At 36.8% G+C, this 21,102-nt stretch overlaps 1 protein-coding gene and 3 non-coding genes across 4 annotated transcripts; all 4 read left to right on the top strand.

Annotated features, from left to right (window-relative positions):
- Positions 1 to 10,559: 10,559 nt before the first annotated feature.
- On the top strand, positions 10,560 to 18,787 carry LOC132644964 (uncharacterized). Its single transcript, XM_060361661.1, has 11 exons — positions 10,560 to 10,824; positions 11,495 to 11,542; positions 11,686 to 11,862; positions 12,265 to 12,331; positions 13,988 to 14,052; positions 15,531 to 15,609; positions 16,128 to 16,246; positions 16,327 to 16,406; positions 17,488 to 17,557; positions 17,931 to 18,008; positions 18,131 to 18,787. Exons 1-11 carry the CDS (start codon positions 10,630 to 10,632, stop codon positions 18,194 to 18,196), a joined length of 1,044 nt encoding a protein of 347 aa, XP_060217644.1. The 5' UTR covers positions 10,560 to 10,629; the 3' UTR covers positions 18,197 to 18,787.
- Positions 13,023 to 13,082, top strand: LOC132601029 (small nucleolar RNA snoR101). Its single transcript, XR_009567476.1, has one exon. It is a non-coding gene; the product is annotated as a small nucleolar RNA snoR101 (small nucleolar RNA).
- LOC132601027 (small nucleolar RNA snoR101) lies at positions 13,324 to 13,385 on the top strand. The gene has a single exon (XR_009567474.1). It is a non-coding gene; the product is annotated as a small nucleolar RNA snoR101 (small nucleolar RNA).
- On the top strand, positions 13,599 to 13,660 carry LOC132601028 (small nucleolar RNA snoR101). Its single transcript, XR_009567475.1, has one exon. It is a non-coding gene; the product is annotated as a small nucleolar RNA snoR101 (small nucleolar RNA).
- Positions 18,788 to 21,102: the final 2,315 nt, after the last annotated feature.

The following is a 21,102-nucleotide window of genomic DNA, read 5'->3' as shown; positions in this document are numbered from 1 at the left end:
TCAATGAGACTCAAGAGATCAATTTAAGGATTTTGACTTAGTTTCTTAAATAGGAAATTTAGGAATTTGATAATCAAGTCAAAGTCGATACTTGATTATAAAATTGAGATCGTAAGCGTATGGGTAATCTGGTTCTAGAACTTATTTTGGGATTCGACTAGTTTGGCTATGGATAGACTTTTTGTTAACTTTCCGCTGATTTTGACCTAGGCTTGACCTAGATATATGAAAATGATTGCTCCGATTAATGTAATTGACACCGTCAATCGATATTATGCATAGATTGAGAGTGTTGGAGGTTGTTCTGGGGGAGATCTTCACATTCCGAATTAAGAAAGGTTGTCAGTTTCAAGGTGAGTGACACTTTTACCTTGGGATTGCTTGTTTTTCCAAAAGCATGAATTAAAACTTGCATAATCGCTTTGTAATTACCTAGTATATTGTAGGGCGAGTGCATACTAGAACATATATGCTATTTTGAGCTATTACTCTATGTTATACTCTCTCGCGACTATAATGTGATATACATGTTTATGCGGTTTGTTATTACGAACTATGCTCGAGGTACTATTATACTTGTTATGATTGTTTATAATTATTATTATTATTATGCTGTATTTTTCTTTCATGCATTATTTTGAAGATTAGTTCCACGGGGTAAGACGGAGGTACAAATTTATGATTTTATTGGACTTTATGCTCACCAAATCTATTTACTGCTCAGTTCAGATCCTTCTACTAGTGGGTACTGTGGGGCACCATTGATTTTGTTTGGGCAATATCAACCGATGTGAGCCGACCGCTTGGATTGTGATTATGTCTCTGCTCTCTTTCGTTTATTCATGTTTTTGGGATGCATCCATTGTCCATGTATTCATAGTCTATAAGAACTCCTTAACTACATATGTGAGATATTTGAATTGACTTTCAGACTTGTACTATTATTGCTTTAGTTTCCGTTGTTACTATTATTGCTTTAGTTTCCGCTGTTTATGAATTATTGAGATATTATTATTTGCAATGTTAATGCTTTGATTTGGCATTCATATTGGTTTAATAATGAAAAATAGCTTGCCAAAAGGGGGAGAGTGGTTCGTTATGTGCCAATTGTAACAAGCAAAAATGGATCGTGATAATATATAGATTTGGTTCGATTTTTTCCTATTCAATGCCAAATCATGTCAATTTAAACCTAGTATAAGTCTGTTTTTGATTTTTCTTGAGCACACTTGCACATGTCCTTTATGTTTCTCTCTCTCACTAAAATATTTCACTTTTATATCAAGTGGTGTTCAGTATTCTAATAAAATATTACTAGGAAATATATCAAATTTGCTATGTTCTATTTGAAATTGAGCAATGCTTCATGTTAAAATTTTGATTTAATATGACCCACCTTTAAGAAAAAGAATCTTAAATTTGTACTTGACACTTAATGGAGTTTCAATGTAAGAATAATTTAAATTACAGTAAGAAATTGACAGGCAAATTTTGATCCTTTTTTTCCAAAAAATTTGTTAGGTGAAAGTGCATTGTAGTTCATTATTTTTTTCGTTTCAACTCCATTTATAGCAAGGGCAAATATGAGATAATTTACTAAAAATAAGAGTATAAATAAATAAAAAGTGTAACGTAAGATAAACTTGAGAATTTTAAATAGTACATTTATAAATTTGGACTTTCCCCCAACTTTATATGGTGTAATTAGTACCATAGAAAAGTTTTTCAATGCCCTTTACAAATCTATTTTTAATCTTATGTCTTTTTTTTTCACATAATTTTTTTTCAAATAATGCATAATGTTACACGATCTTTTTTTCTTAAAAAACAAATCGTAAAGGAACCATTTCCAAAAAAAAGTGTTAAGTCCTTTCAGAAAAGGAAAAAAACAATCCACTTATAGCCAGTTTTGTCAAGCTTCTAATATCAACTTATTTTGAAAATTGCTTTTTCTAAAAGTGTTTTTCAAAAAAAAAATATTTTGGCAAAAAAAGTTTGTGTTTGATCAATTAATTAAAAAATATTTTTGAAGAGAAATTAGTATTTGGTCAAGTTTTCAAAAAGTAATTGTAATTGTAATTTTCTCAATAGTGTTCCAAAAAAGTGTTTTTTGGACGGAAGCTAACCTTTTTAGCTTTGGTTACTCCCAAAAAACACTTCTCTTTTTCCCCAAAACTTGATCAAACGCCTTACTCTTTTAAAATAAAAGCTTATTAAAAAAAAAAACACTTTTGCGAAAACAATAAGCTCGACCAAACAGGCTAACAAGATAAGTCGATAACGCAACGGGGTGGCTAGCCCCCAAATTATTCAACAAGGCCCAACCTAAGGCAATATTCAACCCAACTTTATGCTCGAAGGTTTACATGCATTTTCCGATAATATCATCTAAACATACGCTTCGCTAATCGAAGTCTCACCATAAGGTAAACCGTAACCTAACTGGAAAGCCGAACAACAAATCTCCACCAGTCAAACCTTAGTCTTGCCCTTCCTTTGTGCCTCGTGATAATGGAAGTCTAATCATATCCGAATTATGAAATTAGAATCAAGAAGAAACATCATTCAACCCTTACTTCTATCCAAGACCCAAATCCTAACCTATGGAATGAGGTTTATGAACTAAACAGATGAAATTAGGAATCTATAGGTCTCAACATGAAATTAATGTTCTAGGTGATCAATTCCCATCAATTATAATCTAGAAGAAATAACAAATCACTTAAATTCGGATTCCAATTTCATAAATTACACACTAATAATGAAAAGATCGTGAAATAGTAGACTCTAATCATTAGTCCCATGCTTAAAGGAGCTAACCCAACCATTAATTCGAGATTTAATAGCCTAGAATGAAGAGCCAACAAAACCCTCTTTCAATCCACCATTTCTTTAGGAAACTAGCATGTTTAATGGATTCCAATGGTGATTAATGTAACATGGAATGGAAAGGAAGGTGAAAGAACTTACCACAATGATTTTCTATGAAGAACAGCCTTGAATACTCCCAAAAAGCTCTAAGTCGGAATGGTATTTGATAGAGGTTGTGCGTTCACCAAACAGTATGGAGGGACCTGGTTGTGTACCAGTTCCCTTATGCAGTGCAGTACGAGAATCAACACAAGATTTTTAGGTGGAAAACTCCTTGCTCAAGGGATTAAAAATCACGACTTACCCCATGTAGGATTTCAACTCCACTACACTACCAACTTCAGGTTACAACTCTATCGTAAGTTAGGAACTAACTCCCATAATCCCTCACTCTTACAATAACGCTTATGCAACCTAAGAAGTAACTCATGTAGTCCCTCCACACTTGTAATACTCCGATTGCAAGCACCTCTACTTGACTAACTCTAGCCAAGTGTTACGCCTCTTATTTTCGTCATAGTAGAACTTATAGTTCCTAGTTGGGTATGCCTTAAGAATGGAGACTCGTGCCCGAGTTTTGAAGGTAGAAAGTATCTTACCCCGTGTACAAATGTACCAGCAGGTATTCCTGGTAACTTACAGGATTAGAAGTTGAACGAATCGAATCGACGCAATCTGAACTGATTCTGGGAGATCTGCAGAAATCAGTCAACGTCGACGGGCCGTCGACGGACCATCATTACGCACCGTCAACATATTTCTGCAACCTCAGATCTGCAGGCGCAGGTCGACGGACCGTCAACACATCGACGAGTCGTCGACCCGCTCGTCGAACTGCTTCGCCGGAACTTTCTAGTTCCAATTGTAAATGGATGACCCTTGTTCATAATTTTCATTTCCCACTTTCTCCACAAGTCTTGAAAGCTCCAGAATATTATCTCCACCATATTAACACAAACATAAGGGAAATCAAGGATTCATTACAAAGAATCAAGAGAATCAAGTGCAAAAGAGGCTCACTAGGGTTGATAGAAGTCAAGAATTCCATTAGTATTGAAGTTGGGGTTTCTTTCAAGTGAATTACATACATCCAAGGATCATCTTTACATGATCAAAGGTGAGTTCTACATTCATTTCATGTTATTAAGAGTATTTGAGTGGTTGAATAACTTGGATAAGGGAAGAAAGTAGAATATGAAGCTCAAATATGGAAATAATGATACTTTGAGTAGTAAGTTAACTTCAGTCATGATTCTTAGTATGCTAGGAGTATAATCTTCCTGTGAATGATACTAATGATGTTGAGGAAGTATTATATGGAAGTGAATTAGGTGTGTATTGTAGTTATTGTTATACCCCATTTAAACGGGTTAAAGTAGGTACAACATATTGGTGATTCCTATTTTTTATTTATTTTAAGGAGTCGCCACCTAATTAGTTTATTGGTGAATTAGGACACCTAAACATTAACTAAGGCAAAGTCAAACTAAACCTCTATTAATGGTCTCCTTAATCAGCGTGATTCTAGGCAAGGGTTCTAGATTATCCTAAAGGGAAGGGGTTAGGCATCCTTTAGAATCCGTTACTACAGTTATCCGGTCAAACTTAGGTTAATTAATTAAGGCTAAATATGGTGCTTAAACTTTAAGAAAATGGCTCGACCACTCTGGTCTTTAAAGATTAACATGTGTCTCGAAGCAAGAATGGGAAAAGCCCTTTCCCTTTCAGCGGCAGGACAACGCAGGTGAGCAGAAGGAAGGACGAGTTTTGTGCGAAAATAGGCTAGACAGACTGTTCAATGGCTAAAGGTAAGGGAAAGGTTTGCTAAAAATGGCAAGGAAGAGAGAGGGAAGGGAGCAGAGGAGAAAAGGGGGGGGGGGGGGGGGGTGCGGTGCTGAAGAAAAGAAAACCTAGCAGTTCATTTTGTGTTTAAGGATTCGGGTCGGGTCAGATGACGGGTATTGGGCTGGGCGGATTAAAAAAAACAAGGGCTGGGTCGATTTAGGCAGGTAATGGGCTGGTGGTTTTTGGGCTAGGTAGTCGGGTAGCGAGTTAATGAATTAAAAATATGGGCTTCTAAATTTGCACAAAAGATCTATTTTAAATAACTATATACTAACGTGTGCTAAAATATTATCTAATATAAAAATATGTAATTATCAGTGCTAAAAATAAAATAAAATTATATGACGTCGTAATAGCCGTGCAATAATATTTTGAAAGTCAACAGTAAATAAACGCTATTATTTAATTGTGCGAAAATAAATGCGATGCGTGTGCATAGGATGGTGAAAAATGCTGAAATAATTATAATGCGAATTATAATAAAACTGGTAATAATAACAATAATAATAATAATAATAATAATAATAATAATGATAATGATAATAGTGGTAGTAGTAACGGTAATAAAAGAAAATAATAGTAGTGACTACAACAGGATAATGGAACGCTGGTATTAATAAAAGCTAATAATTGTAGTAAAGTATAAATAATTATTTCTTAAGTTGCCAAAATATTAGAAGCGTATATAGATATTTTGGAGGAAAGGTGGGACAAAATTGGGTGTCAACAACTTGTCCCTCTTTGACCGGTAATGATGAAAGAATTTTCGGGCAAAGACGTTGACTCAGTAACCTATTTTGTCCCGGCTAAAGGATTTTGGAGGACTAAGGGTAAAGAGAATTTGAGAGGATTATGGCCGAACTCCGGTCTCCGAGTTGCCTACATATCTCGGGCCGCACGAGAATCAGGTCATGTGTAGTTCTGGGATAACTACGACACCTATGAATAACAAATCCCGATTGGCACGAATCTTTGCAAAATATTGTCCCAGTGTCGAATTATGATGACACTGGGTGTTCTGATCGAACTTGAAAGTTCTGAAATATGAAGATGCGGAATGCAAGCGGAATATCTGGGGTTGGAGACGAGTGTTCGAGGTAGATCCTTAACCTTTGTCGGGAAGTCTGATCATCCTTCCCAACAAATTGCCCCAGTTCGTTGCCGAAGAAATAGTTCCACGTTGCGCTAAAGCTCCTGCGAAACTTAAAATAGATAAATTAATCAGTAAAAATAAATATCGGGAGTAAAGCGATGTAAAATAAGCCCATAAAAAGCTGCAATGATTTAAATAAATGATAGCCTTTGCTGAGGCTAATGCAAATGAGGTTCTAGGTCGATGATTCATGAGGATGGTGCCTTTGGCGATGATTAATGAGGCCTTAAACCGGATATGAATATGGACTATTTAAGCCGAATGATTTATGAGAAATGAGGCTTTCTAAGCCGGCATAATGCGGTGCGCTTGCAGGGCATTTGAAAGTAATAATGCAATGGATGTGCAGTGCGTTTGCGAGCATTGATGTAGTGCCCTTGCAGGGCATCTGAAAGTAATAATGCAATGCAGGTGCGGTGCGTTTGCGAGCATTGATGCAGTGCCTTTGCAGGGCATTTGAATGCAATGTATGTGCGGTGCATTCCAATGCATGTGCGGTGCGTTTGCGAGCATTCGCAAGGAACTTGAAAGTAATAATGCAATTCATGTGCGGTGCGTTTGCGAGCATTCGCAAGGCACTTGAAAGTAATAATGCAATGCATGTGTGGTGCGTTTGCGAGCATTCGCAAGGCACTTGAAAGTAATAATGCAATGCATGTGCGGTGCGTTTGCGAGCATTCGCAAGGCACTTGAAAGTAATAATGCAATGCATGTGCGGTGCGTTTGCGAGCATTCGCAAGGAACTTGAAAGTAATAATACAATGCATGTGCGGTGCGTTTGCGAGCATTCGCAAGGCACTTGAAAGTAATAATGCAATGCATGTGCGGTGCGTTTGCGAGCATTCGCAAGGAACTTGAAAGTAATAATGCAATGCATGTGCGGTGCGTTTGCGAGCATTCGCAGGGCATTTGAAAGTAATAATGCAATGCATGTGCGGTGCGTTTGCGAGCGTTCGCAAGGCATTTGAAAGTAATAATGCAATGCATGTGCGGTGCGTTTGTGAGCATTCGCAGTGCGTTTGCAGGGCATTAGAAAGTAATGCATGTGCGGTGCGTTTGCGAGCATTTACAGGGCATTTGAAAGTAATAATGCAATGTATGTGCGGTGCATTTGTGAGCGTTCGCAGGGCATTTGAAAGCAATAATGCAATGCATGTGCGGTGCGTTTGCGAGCAATAATGAGGCATTTGAAAGCAATAGGAAATATTTATGCATCGATACGTTTGAAAAAATCGTTTGCAAGACTCAAGCGTTAATTTATTGCAAATCTCGAAAATTATTGATTCTCGAGAGGCATAATTGTCATAAGAAAGTTCAAACCGTTCGACGCGCAATCCTTGCAAGGCTGTAGACATTACATATTTCAGCTTCCGCAATTTGGAAAATCTGCATCCAAAGAAAATTTGTAAGTTTGGGGGGGGGGGGGGGGTTGATTCGCGTTGACTTTGAAGATCCGGCTCTTGACACTTCATGCTTCCAACTTTGTCTGTACTTGTAACCTCAGCCTATTTCTAAGCCTTGGCTATTTAGCAAAACCATTTGATTCGAAAAATTATTTTAAAAAGGAAATATGCATAAAAATATGTATATAGTGATAAATAATTTCTACTGAAATTTGGGACTGTGACACATTGTGAAACAAAGCGAACGTCCTTTCTCCAAGGTCTTCCTTTGCCTGATGACTTTGTTGACCATATACTCCTTCATGTCTCTCGATGTTGCTTGCGATGATGCCCTTAAAAATTGTCCCAGTTTCTGGCACAGGAGGATGCTGAGCTTTTACAAATGACGAGACCGAGCCTTATAGGCTGCCTACGTATCCCATTAAGGGAATCAGGTCAAGCGTAGTTCAAAACAAAAATAAAATTTAAGGTTTTCTAATAATGTGACCGAGGTCCGTGTAGGCCGCCTACGTATCCCACCGCGGGAATCAGGTCAGGCGTAGTTCATGTTACAAGTAAGAATGGAAATTCTTGGAAATTTAAAAGACCAAACCCGATATAGGTTTCTTACGTGTCCCGCCGAGGGAACGTAGTTTTCATTACATAAGCATAGTTTGGTTTTAGCATTTAAGCTTTCAAAAGTTGGAGGCAAAAACAACAAAAGCATAAACACGATTCAGGCCTCAATTTTGAATCGTGTGGTTTCATCAAATACAAATTGTCTACCAAGACTCCCGGAGAACCGGGGGCAGGGTACAAGTCCAGTTGTTCAAAATATCTCCAGGCTCAGCATCTCAGATAGTTGGGGTTTCAGAGCATTCATCCAGAACCACGTTGCATTCAGCTCCCTCATCGGCGATGAATAAATTCTTGAGTCCTTCCACGAAGTTGTCTTCAGCTGCTTCCTCTAATGCTTGGATGGCGGATGCCTTGAGAAATGACTGATTCAGTAGAGGAACAGGCTTTGGCAAGGGAATATCACTTCTCCTTTTGAGATTAGCCAGCGAAATTTCTTCAGGAGTGGGCTCGTATCCGAGACCGAAAGTATCCTTCTGCCCGGGTAACTGAATCGGTTCCACGATGCCATCCAGATTCACTCCGGAACAGGCTGATGAATCAACCTTTTTCTCTTTTTTGGCCGGCACCATAGTCCCTTCCAAATTACAATCTTCATCAACGGTAATCATGTTCACATTGGCATCACCATGATTGGGCAGCGGATTGCTGTTTATGTTTGGAGGAGCTCCTTTGAGCTGGATGACCCCTTCTTTGAATAGCGCCTCGATTTTGTCTTTGAGAGTAAGGCAATTTTTCGTATCATGTCCGGCAACTCCGAAGTGATACGCACAATGTTTAGTCCCGTCATACCACCCGGGAAGGGGATTAGGAACTCTTCCCTGAATTGGTTGGAGTATCCCTGTGGTTCTCAACCTTTCATACAGTTGGGCTAAGGGTTCGGCTAACGGTGTGTAGGTTTTGGTTGGCTTTCTTTCAAAGTTTAGGCGAGGTTTGGGTGCATTTTGTGGACGGTTTGGTGATTGGTATTGGGGTTGAGGTGAGTAAGTTGGCTGGTATTGTGATGGGCTTTGATGGGCGGGCGCTCGAGGTGAGTGATATGCTGGTTGAGTATGGTAAACAGGAAGGAGAGTGGGTGGAGGTTGGTGATAAGGCTGAGGGGCTTGGGTGTATTGGCTGTAGCATGAAGGCTGGGATGAAGGGTATTGGTAGGTTAACATTTGGTTCGATCTTCGCTCCTGGATGGTCATGACTGCGGACACTCCGTCCCTCTTCTTCTTGGCTGCATCTGATTGAATTGCCTTACTTGTTGCTTGCAAGGCTGCAAGATTCGTGACTCTTCCTGTCTTTATTCCTTCTTCTATGAAATCTCCCATTCTAATAAAAAGGGCAGCCCGGTGCATTAAGCTCCCGCTATGCGCGGGGTCCGGGGAAGGGCCGGACCACAAGGGTCTATTGTACGCAGCCTTACCTTGTATTTCTGCAAGAGGCTGTTTCCACGGCTCGAACCCGTGACCTCCTGGTCACACGGCAGCAACTTTACCAGTTACGCCGCTCCCCTTCAAATCTCCCATTCTAATGACTTCAGAAAACTTCTGTCCGATGACGCTTAACAGTCTTTCATAGTATGTTGCATCTTTTAAAGACTGTACAAAGAGCGTCGTCATCTCACTCTCCGCCATTGGGGGCTGGACTTTTGCGACTTCCGCTCTCCAGCGCATAGCGTACTCCCGGAAAGTTTCTGTCGACTTCCTTTCCAGCTTCATCAAGTAGAATCTATCTGGGACAGTTTCAGTGTTAAACCTAAACCTGTCCATGAATTCTTGTGCCATTTCTCCCCAACTATGCTATTTCTGCGGGTCTTAGCATGTGTACCAGTCTAGCGCTTCTCCCGTCAAACTTCTTATAAATAGCTTCATCCTGATAGCTTGATCTTTCCCCACTCCAACAAGCTTATCGCAATATGACCTCAAGTGAGCCCGAGGATTTCCTTTTCCATCGAACATATCAAATTTTGGTACTTTATATCCAGCGGGCAACTCGATGTCAGGATGAATACACAGATCCTCGTACTCCAATCCTTCACATCCTTTGTTGGTTTGGATGTTTCTAACTGCTTCTCTCAGACTACGAAGCTCTTTTGCTACATTCTCGTCTGCTCTCGCCCTGGCTTTCCTTTCCATCTCTTCATAAGGGTCAACCTCTGGATGTTGTACGACCTGCAATTGGGTAGTGAAAGGCTGAGGGCTCTAACTGTCGCTCGTCCCCTGGTGCCAGCCGCAGCTGAAGGCTCCAACACCTGATCTCTAGCTATCATGGCTCGAGTCCTCACCATCTGTGAGAGAAGAGATAAGAATCAGATACCAATTCGATTGTTCCAGATACCAATTCGAATAAGGTAGCACAAAAGAATGAAAGAATGCGAAGTTTCCTAAATGTCCTATAGCCTCTCGCAGATAAGTAGAGAGTTCATCGTATCAATCCACGAGACTCTACTAGATATGCTCTTGTCTTGTATTACAGACCAAACATGCTATAATAAATAGAGGCGAAGCCAGGATTTGAAGTTTGTGAGTTTGAATTTTTAATTCCTTAAAATTACTGAATTCTAAATTAATAATTTATACATATTTGACCAAAAAATTTAATAGTGGTTCGGCCGAACTCACGTGAAGGCTAACTCCGCCCCTGATTAATTAATTAATAAGGGTCGGAAAATAAGATAGTGAAAGCATATAGTGCGACATAAATAGCAGTCATTGGGCTAAAACCCTAAACCCTCCCCAAATCTTGAGTGCAGAAATGGGAAAGAAGAAGAAGAGAGCCGAACAGGAACCCCTCAATATAGACAACATCAAAGAAGAGCAAAATGATCTGAACGGGGATTCGCAGAAGAAGAAGAAGAAGAAATGGAAAGAGGAGGAAAAACCCACAGTTTCGATAGCACTACCTGGCTCTATCATTGACAACACTCAGTCACTCGAACTCGCTACTAGGGTAACTTCATTACACTCTCTTTCACATTACACAATCTTTAATAACTATGAGTTGTCGTCCCTTAGATGAATCATCCTTATCCATTCCACTTCATTTGGACCTGTTTCATTTATGCCTATTTATCTTACTAGGCTTTTCCCCATAGATTCCTAATATTTTTCACTTTATTTGTAATTTATAGATTTGAAGATGGACTTGTATTTGGTTATACTTTTTACTTGGAATTATGTGCATGTTTGAATGTACTTAAATACAACTTCACAAGTGAAAAGTGAGTAGGAATAAAGTGAAAAGTTATTCCGGGAAAAGTGAATATTTTTTTATGGCCAAACGGGTCCTTAATTTGTAGCTATTCCGCTCCATTGACCTGTTTTATTTCTAGGTTATTGTGTGTGCCTAGATGATCGCGTCCCTACACATTGCTTATCAGCTAATTTCATAGTTTTAGTGCTGCACCCCACCTCCTTTCTCTGGGTTTGGGACTGGTAATACCATGCTCACACATATGGAGTTAGAAGAAACGATGTCTTTGAGATGAAACAAAAAGTTGGAACTGATTAACGCATAGAGTGCGAATTTTGTTTGCAAGTTACGAGTGTTTATCATCCAGGTCTTTTTTATTGTTTTACTCATCTTATTGTTACTTATTATCTTTATCTTATTTGGACAGTTGGCTGGCCAGATTGCTCGTGCTTCCACCATTTTTCGGATAGATGAGGTGCTCATGTTTCCATCATTACTTATATGTTTGACCACATGCATACAATACAAACTCTCTAACAGGATTAAGTGTTTTCAAAAGAGAGAAATGAATTGTGATTTTGAGTGCTGAAATGAGTTGGAAGGTTTTTTGTTGAACAGGTTGTTGTATTTGACAACTTAAGTAGTTCAGTGGACAGTTCAGATCCGACGATGGAGGACGGGTCACATGACGATGAAAGTGGCGCAGCATTTCTTCTAAGGATTTTGAAGTATATGGAGACACCTCAATATCTTCGGAAGAGTCTTTTCCCCATGCACAACAATTTAAGATATGTGGTGAGGATCACCACTCGAAATTATGATGAAATGTTAATTGTTAACACTTTGATTAGCTTGGATATGAAAACTAGTTCCATTTTTTCTGGTGTGTTGCTCACCTGTACAAATTCTGCACTTTCTTAGTGCTGCATATATAACATATTTACCTTTCTTAAAAAAAGGTTGCTATTGTGTAGTCGAATTTATTTATTTCAGAATTATCCTTGTGCTTGGTTAGTTGATTTATTTTAGTACAGTAAACCAACAGCAGTTGTGATTAACGATACTATTTTACTGATAAAAAGACTATACTGTTTTGATGAGGTTTACTAATTCAGTTCAGTGAAGTTGTCCAAACCAAACATGCTTAAATTGGATCAATGTTGTGATTTCTGATCTCAAATATACTATTGTCTTCAGGGTTCGTTGCCACCACTTGATGCCCCGCATCATTTGCGGAAGCATGAATGGGCACCCTATCGAGAAGGTAGCATACTACAGAATACCTCTATCATTTGCATGTCAAGCACACTTTAACTCACTCAGAAAAAGAACTAAAAGGACTTTGCTCTCAATCGCTTGTTATTTGCTTTCATTTCTTACTAAACACTCCTACAATGAATGTGTTTCAATATAAAGCTTAAGCTCATCCTCAACTTTCTTTGACCTGCTACAAATTCGGAATCTTGATTTCTGAGCAAATAAATCTTTTATGTTCATGTTGCTCTCCTTATAGAAGCCCAGAATATCAGTATCTTGATTTCCATTTCCGAGCATCCTCCATTGGGGGAGGTCTGGCACACATAATTTTGACCATTGGATCAGCAACGGTCCGATTCAGATGGTACTGATATAATAAGTAGTTTAATCTTTTTTCGTTTTTTTTTTTTGATTTAGTTGCTCTTTGCTAGAGCGTGATCATACAGGAAGGTGAATATTCAAATGATTATACATGAAGGTGATGGCCTTTTCTTTGGCCTATACGCAAATAATGATGCTTGCATGGCTGTGTGCATGTACTTGTCTCTGTCTATTGCAATGACATTTGATGGAATTATTGGGGGATTTGGATTCTTGCCACTTTAGCATCCTCTATGGCTTTGGTTTATATTTCGAAAATATCTATATTTGTTATATATGATAAATGGTGTGATGGTGCAAAGTTTGTTGCATATGATGGCTTACACTTGATCTCTGAACTTCAGGTAGGTCCTGTTGAAACTTACTTCACTGATGCTACAACTTTGCACCTATAGATTGTCTTTAGTTAACGTATTTTGGCCAAAAAATAGTTATCTGGTTTGGGATTGAGGTTGTAGTAGCTGTTTTGTATAGTTACCTTAATATAAGATTTGAAATACAAAAATTCTAGAAGACTATTATCACAATCTAACAAAACCAAGCATGTTTTTGGTTTGTTTTCAAATATACAATATCATTATATAATAGTGTGATGGCGCAAAGTTTGTTGCATATGATGGCTTACACTTGATCTCTGAACTTCAGGTAGGTCCTGTTGAAAAATATACTTCTCTGATGCTATAACTTTGCACCTATATATTGTCTTTAGTTAATGTGAAAATATTTATCTGGTTTGGGATTAAAGTTGTACTAGTTGTTTTATATAGTTACCTAAGTATAAGATTTGAAATACAAAAAGAACAAATCAAAATCTAACAAACCAAACATGTTTCTGGTTTGTTTTCAAATATATATGATAAATGGAATATGGTGCAAAGTTTGCTGCATATGATGGCTTACACTTGATCGCTGAATTTCAGGTAAGTTCTGTTGAAAAATTCATTTTACTGATGCTATAACTTTGCACCTATTTACCTGATTTTTTTTTTAAAAAAATTGCACCTATCTGTTAAATTTACACAAAAGTTTTCCAGATGGCTAAATTAAAAACTAAGGGCCTGTTTGACATTACAATCTCACATTAGATGTTTAAATGTTTGATTTTCATATCTGTGTATTAAATTATCCTTCTTGTTCTTGTAGCCTCTTTTGACAAAATTGCTCAATACTTTTGTTATCTTGTTATGTCCCTTTTGTTGATCATGTTGTGTGGTGATCTAAATATCAGCTTGACATTCTTGATGGATAGGTGACGCCTTGAGACATCTTTTTCTGTTTGTAGGTGTCACACTAAAGCATCGAAATTTAACGTCTGGGAGAACACTTGTTGACGTTGGGCTTAGCAAGGTATTTTATTTTCCAATTTCAACATACTGTCTTATTTTGTATAACACTCATGTGGTTGCTACTTTTTTCCTTGTAGCGTAGCTGTTGTTATCATGACTCATATAGTTACTTCTGTAGTTATCCTGATTCACATTGCATATTAAGAAGCATATGTATGCAAATGAAAGAAGAATCTTCTCTTTTGCAGACTTTGTAACAGTAATATAAATGGAGCCACTCTCATATTTTTCTGTTCATTTCTCGAGATTGGCTGTGATAGATATGATCTGTAACTGGTAATGACTCCAATTAAAAATATAAAATAAAAATAATGAAAGTCAAATACTCCTCTTCAAATTCTGCATTACATACTCTTTCTACGAGATGCTGTGAATCCCTTGTACCACGTAGTATGTAGATTTTTTCGCGGAATGCGATTGGTTTCTCGGGGACTTTAGAATGCTCCCTAATGAAATATTGGTAAGATAGGCTTAGATATGAAGGAGAACAACTTGAGCTGGAATGAAGTTTGAAGATTTTGGTAACACGGTATTAAGATATAGGTTATGAGAAAGAACCAGATAGAAGCTGTGATGAAATTAGGTGTTGTTATTCTTTTTCCATTTATTGATCAATATTTGCTTTCAAAAGGTAGAACGCTACCATCTCCAAGCTCTTTGCTTTTCAAAATATAAAGTTTGCTAGAAAGAGTAGGATCATGGACCGCCTATATGGTTTGCGCATCTAGATTCTCTCTCGTTCTTTAAGGAATGTGAAGCTTAGTATAGATTCTTTATCACCCTTTGAGGAATACTTGACTAGATGTTCAATCATGAGGTTGCAACACTGTATGACTGAATTATTGGGGCATGCAGTGCTTCATTGCTGTTTCCTTTGCCCTTTGTTTTTCAATGGGTGTCGCTGCCTCTCCTATTTGCATACTCACTGACAAGATGGTGTGGTCACTTGAAAAGAAAATGTTCTATTTGTCATTAATAACATGTTGAAATTTTGTTTCCTCCTCAAGTAAAATACTGTGTGCCAATTAAAAGCATTTTGCTGATGTCGGTAGCCTTGATAAACAAGACTTGATCTTGTTAAAAAAAAAAAAAAAGATGAACAAGAAATTGAAATATTGTTGGTATGTTTTATTATAAGTCTAAGGTGCCGTTTGGCCATAAAAATTATTCACTTTTTTCCGGAATCAGCGTTTGGCCATGAAAATTCCGAATACAACTTGAAGTTGTATTCCGGAATACCAAAAACTCAAAAAACTTGTTTTTCAAAAAAATTTCACTTTTTTACAACTACATTTCACCAAAAACTACAATTTCAAAAACTATGGCCGAACACAGCTCCAACTCCAACTCCAAAATTCCAAAAAAAAGTGAATTTTTTTTGGTATCTATGGACAAACGGGGCCTAAGTTTGTTTATCCTTATCAAAATTATAAGTTTAGTTTTTGTTGGCCATCAGTTTTTATTGCTAGTACTGTGCAGCCTGTTGCAATTGATCAAGTCATTGAGCCAGGAATAAGGGTGACAGTATCCATGGGAACAGAGAGAAACTTCAATGCAGGTTCGTATCTGAATCATACGAGTTTTATAGCTGTATATCTTGCTTTCCTTTCAACAGTAATTATGCTTTATTTAATTGTCACCTTAATTTCAACTCCTAACCCCGTTGTGACTACCTAGGAGGTATTGATGAAGTCATTTGATTGAATGAAATCTGTTTTTGCATTGTTGGTATTTTTTCTACACACATTTGCTCCTCACTCTCTAATTTGGACATTGTCTTTATCTTTTTTCCCAACACGGATATGTGGTGTTTGAAAGGGCGCCTTCTCGATGTTTGTGGACTTCAATATAGTCTGTAGCTAACCCCAACATAATGTGCTGTAATGTTACAAAAATCTCGATTTCTCATATTTATTGAACTCGCTTACATGATGCTTTAGTAAACCAACCAAGAATGCAAATAGTAATATTTCCCGAAAACTGTCTCAAACCTAGAATATTGCCACCAGAACTGTTTTATTTACTTAACATGGCTGTTAGCTGTTTAAGTTCACAATTCTGCATTTCAATTCTCAGACATACAGCATCAGGTCGTCTCTTCTTCCACACCTAGGGAAGATGCAGGGATGTATTGGGGTTATAAAGTACGATATGCTCCAAATATCAGTTCTGTATTCAAGAATTGCCCATACAAGGTATTTGTGGTTTTGTGTTAAACCACTTTTTGAGAAGCAATGCATAAATAATAACTGTGTAACGTCTCTTGTTTGATTAGGAAGGGTATGATCACTTGATTGGTACCTCAGAGCACGGTGTTGTAATGAAGTCCTCGGATCTGACTCTCCCATCATTCAGGTATGCTTCAATAGTTGGTGGTGAAACTTTTGTGTGTAAGTAGTCACCTGTAGTTGTTCTGCAATGGATAATCAGAATATGTTCCTTGGAAAGCAGTTCCATCTCATCTTTTATCGAATAATGCTATTTTAAATGCATTTTAACCACGTGGAATGGAAAACCATTTTACCGCAACGACTTACAGGAGAAAAAAAGCGAGAACAGATAACTTCTCCACTTTTGGGACGTGATAGCAGAGACCTTCTTAAATGCCATTTGTGTTATGCTGAATTTTCACTATAGGACATCTACTACAGTAGGTTTTGGGTTCTTTTGTCACTCAAATAGAAATAGGTCCGCCCTTTGAGTTTCTTAAATCAAGTCATAACCAAAATCTTTTCTATTAACAATTATCCTATTTCTCTATGTAATGTTTCCTTTTTTTTTTTTTTTGGGCTACCAATTCATAACTTAAAACCTAGTGAGCTCTGCAACCAGGACTCTTTTCTTCAATCCTGGCTAGTTGTTCATGTTAGAGGTCTTAACACTCTGGGAAGGTCACAGGCTGTTGTCTCCCCTCACCTCATGAGCTAGCTTTTGGGTTGAGATAGGTTCAAGGTCTATATTTTTAACATGGTATCGTAGTCAGATTCATTCCTATTCTCAGTTTACCCAGATTCATTCCTATTCTCGGTTTACCCAATGTATGTTGGGATCTTATGTTACGTGGTACACACTCCAGATGTACAGCCGTAAGAGCATCCAGTATTGCTTGAGGGTGGTTGTTGTCTGTTTATGTGCATTGGGCAATCCTCACCTCATGGGCTAGCTTTTAAGATTGAGTTATGTGCAATATTCATTTATTTAACAGTTCATATTGCTCTATCTTTATGTCAAATGTTGATTTCCTTATTAGTTCATATTGCTCTATTTCATATCAAACACATTAAATAGAAATGCGGAAGTGCTCCATGCTTTCTTGCTTCCTTCCCTTAATGCTTTTCATGTAACTGGCTTATCACTTGATGTGAACATTGGGATTATATTTGTGTTTCATCTGTTAATGTAGTTGGATTTTGACTCGTTTTACCTTATTCCATAGGCACCTGCTAATTGCTTTTGGTGGACTTGCGGGGTTGGAAGAGTGTATAGAAGAAGACAATAACTTAAAGGTACTATTTATGCAAACTTCTTTAATGTGGATATGCTAAGTCTCCAAGTGCTTGAATCTTTATCATGAAACAAAGCATATAGGTGTCGCTTTGTTTTAGATTTTTTCAAATGATATCCTAATAACTTCATCAACATAGAAGTATTTTTTCCTGTGGCAAGTAGTAGTTTCTGTGACCATCTCCTAGGTCACACTTACTCTCGGATCAACTTGGAGCACGTATATAGAGTTAAAAGAGGTCATATTTAATCAATCTGATATTCCAGGACATTTAACTGCTAGAGTGCTAATAGAACTATAAGCGTGTAGAGGGGGGGGGGGGGGGGGGGGTAGAAGCAGATGAGCTGCTACTAACTTGCTCTTCTACTGTTTAGGGGAAAAAAGCGAAGGAGATATTTGATATATATTTGAATACATGTCCACATCAAGGAAGCAGGACAATTCGAACAGAGGTACTTCTTCAGGCTTTTTAGTATGTGTGTGCGTGCGTGTCTCAAGTTTCTACGTCAGAGCAACTCTTTTGCCACCAGTGAGGTGTTGACTAATTGTACTTCCAACCTTTCCCTCAAAACAGGAAGCCATCTTCATTTCTCTGCAATACTTACAAGAGCCAGTCAACAGTGTTTTGCAGAAGATTTAGTATCTTGGAGGTTACCAACCATCTCAAGAAGCCAGGATACAGGATGAGTCTTCTGTATGACCTCTTCTGAGCTGAGATATTGAAGATATTCAAAGCGAGGAAATCATGGGTTATTGCAGTTGGTGGTGGCTCCTCCTGGTTTGGGGAATTCAAGGTGAATTCACTCTGAGTTGGTTTTGAATGCGTCAAGGAGAATTCACCTGACTGTACTATTCTGCCGATGCTGCTATTAGTTTCTGACAATGGCAGCCCACCCAAACTTCCAACCTCAAAGCCTGTTTGCGAACATCAAGTTGTCCGGTCCTCAAGTTCTGTTACTTGTTCGGACCATAGTTCTGTACCCTCTTTTTGACATAAAACTAACAAATGGTAGGTGGAACATGATTAGAAGTTTGAGCTCTGGGGTTCAGTAGGCTTTAACATGATTAGAAGTTTGAGCTCTGGGGTTCGGTAGGCCTTGTGTCAGTTGATATTCAGGTTCAGTTGAACTGATTGACAACCTCTTTTTGTAAACGTCACGAGTAGCTGGGAGCTTCCATTCTATAATTCTTGTAATTTATAAAAATGGAAATTAGCAAGTGTCATAAATAATATTTTGGTGGTATAATAACACATTATCGTCTTAACACCCCCCCCCCCCTTCCCCCTCCAAACCAAAAAAAATCCGGGGCGGGGTCGGTTATAAGAACTCTTGTGGTATCGTTTAATTTGTGAACAAGTTATATTGTGAGCATAAGGTGAGGATAATGATATGAGGATTAAATAAGGGATATACTTTTATTGGTAGATGTTTGGTTTACTGGATTATAATAACATATCTAGTGGAATTTCACATAGTGGGGTCTAGGGAGGGTAGAGTGTACGCAAACCTTATTTCTATCTTGGGAGGAAGAGTTTGTTTTCGGGATACTCTCGGCACAAGGATATATGGATATATAGTCTATCGGGTTAATAGTGTTTAATATAAAACATGTATTTGGTTTAAATTAGATAAACTTGAATAAATATTAATTTTTAATTTTAACCTTGGCTTTTTTAGAAGACTTAGGGAGAAAAGTTTTGGAGAATGGCAAATGGGTCAATTTGTTGTTTAATTCCGAGATTAGTACCCTTGGACTATTAATCACATACAATACAACAACAACATACAATGTGGTATAAAAATCATGACATAATTGTGGTATAAATAATCTCAATATAGTAAATTCCAAAATTTAAATATCTACCAAGCATGAGATTTTTAACCCACATTTTATTTCAGTATTGTAATCCCTTCGCATTCTAACTGAACGACCATTTTGTCCATTTTGCTCTATTTAAGTTTTCGAAATCTAGTATTAATTTCTCTCTAAATTTTCTACTTGTAGATTTCTAACTAGATTGAAGATTCACAGACAAAATATTTATAGCAATAAAGTAATAGGTTTGTTTATTTTGTGTGTGTATATATATATATATATATATATATATATATATATATATATATATATATATATATATATATATTATAAAAGCATAAATATAAATGTTGGTTGACCAAAATATTCTTTAAATATTAAACGATTTTTATACCCTTTCAAAGCTAAATTATGTCTTAAAAAATAATTGAACGATGGATAAAATTATAATGTCTTAGACTTTGTCTAATAGTAGAGTTGGATTCAACTAGAATTTCGTTCATTGAGAATTTTGGTAATTTTTAAAATTCAATTTTTTATTGCTTTTAGTTAGCAAGTCAAATTGATTCCCATGAGGATTCATGTATTCCTCTTATTCACGTTGCTTGGATACCGACCAAACAAAGTTAATTCTACCTGGGAGTTGTTTGTCTATCAAGCTAATTGTAAATCTCCATTTTTCTTTCCCTTTAAGTATCGTCCACTAATGTACTCCTTTGATTTGTCTTTTTTTTTTTTCTCCTTTTTTTTTTTTCTTATGTAGAAATGCTAACGCACCCATTGTGGGTGTGCATCTTTGATTTGTCATTCAATTGTGTGATTATAAGTATTTTTTATTTCATTATGAATTAGATTAATTGTATTGATAGTCATTTTGCTATGGACAAAAACATCTTCGAAGTGTTGATTTATGCCATCCAAACATGAGTAAACAATGTTGGTTGACCAAAATATGTTTCAAATATTGAACGGCTTTTTTACTCATCTCAGTTAATTCTACCATATTTCTATTGGTTATTTTGGTAAATATAAAAAAATTAATAATTAAAAATAGAATTTAAAACAAATACTGCTTCTGTATTCCGATTCTGAATCTAATTAATTAAAGAGTCTTTACCTACGAAGTTCAAATATTTTGGAAATATCCAACCAGTGGTAGTTTTGCCTATGAGTAATTTCGTTAAATGTTGCTTTATCCGTTTAAAACTAAAAAATTTAACATAGACAGTGATTAGGTTATTATTAGTTCATATTTTTAATAGGTTTAGGTATCTTTAAAAAAGGTAGAATAAGAGTTCATTAAAGTTAAGTAACATGTTTATTTTAAGATAATGACTATAATTAAAAAAAAAATGAAGCACATAAAAGTCATTTTTCTATATCACACGAAAGTGATTTTTATAGACAGTGATTAGGTTATTATTAGTTCATATTTTAATAGGTTTAGGTATCTTTAATTACCTCATATGTTTGGTCTTAAAAGGTAGAATAAGAGTTCATTAAAGTTAAGTAACGTGTTTATTTTAAGATAATGAGTATAATAAAAAAATTATAATTTTTGAAGCACATAAAAGTCATTTTTCTATTATTTCTTATATAGAATTTATCTAACATAAAGATTATCACCCCAAAATGATTTTTCTATTTTTTGTTACATAAAAATCATCCAACTTGGGCCAAGCTAACAAAAGAGTAATCTCACTTGAACTTTTATAGTGTGTGCTTAAA

Source organism: Lycium barbarum, chromosome 6 (genome assembly GCF_019175385.1).
Source record: "Lycium barbarum isolate Lr01 chromosome 6, ASM1917538v2, whole genome shotgun sequence".
In the NCBI taxonomy this organism is placed as follows: domain Eukaryota; kingdom Viridiplantae; phylum Streptophyta; class Magnoliopsida; order Solanales; family Solanaceae; genus Lycium; species Lycium barbarum.
This window is presented reverse-complemented; position numbering and strand designations above follow the sequence as displayed.

Bases quoted from the DNA above. Each gene is read 5' to 3' on its own strand.
- LOC132644964 (XM_060361661.1), top strand. From the start codon at position 10,630: ATGGGAAAGAAGAAGAAGAGAGCCGAACAGGAACCCCTCAATATAGAC. The intron at 11,543-11,685 runs GTGCTCATGTTT...TTTGTTGAACAG, and splicing joins CCATTTTTCGGATAGATGAG to GTTGTTGTATTTGACAACTT. The intron at 16,407-17,487 runs GTATGCTTCAAT...CTTATTCCATAG, and splicing joins CTGACTCTCCCATCATTCAG to GCACCTGCTAATTGCTTTTG.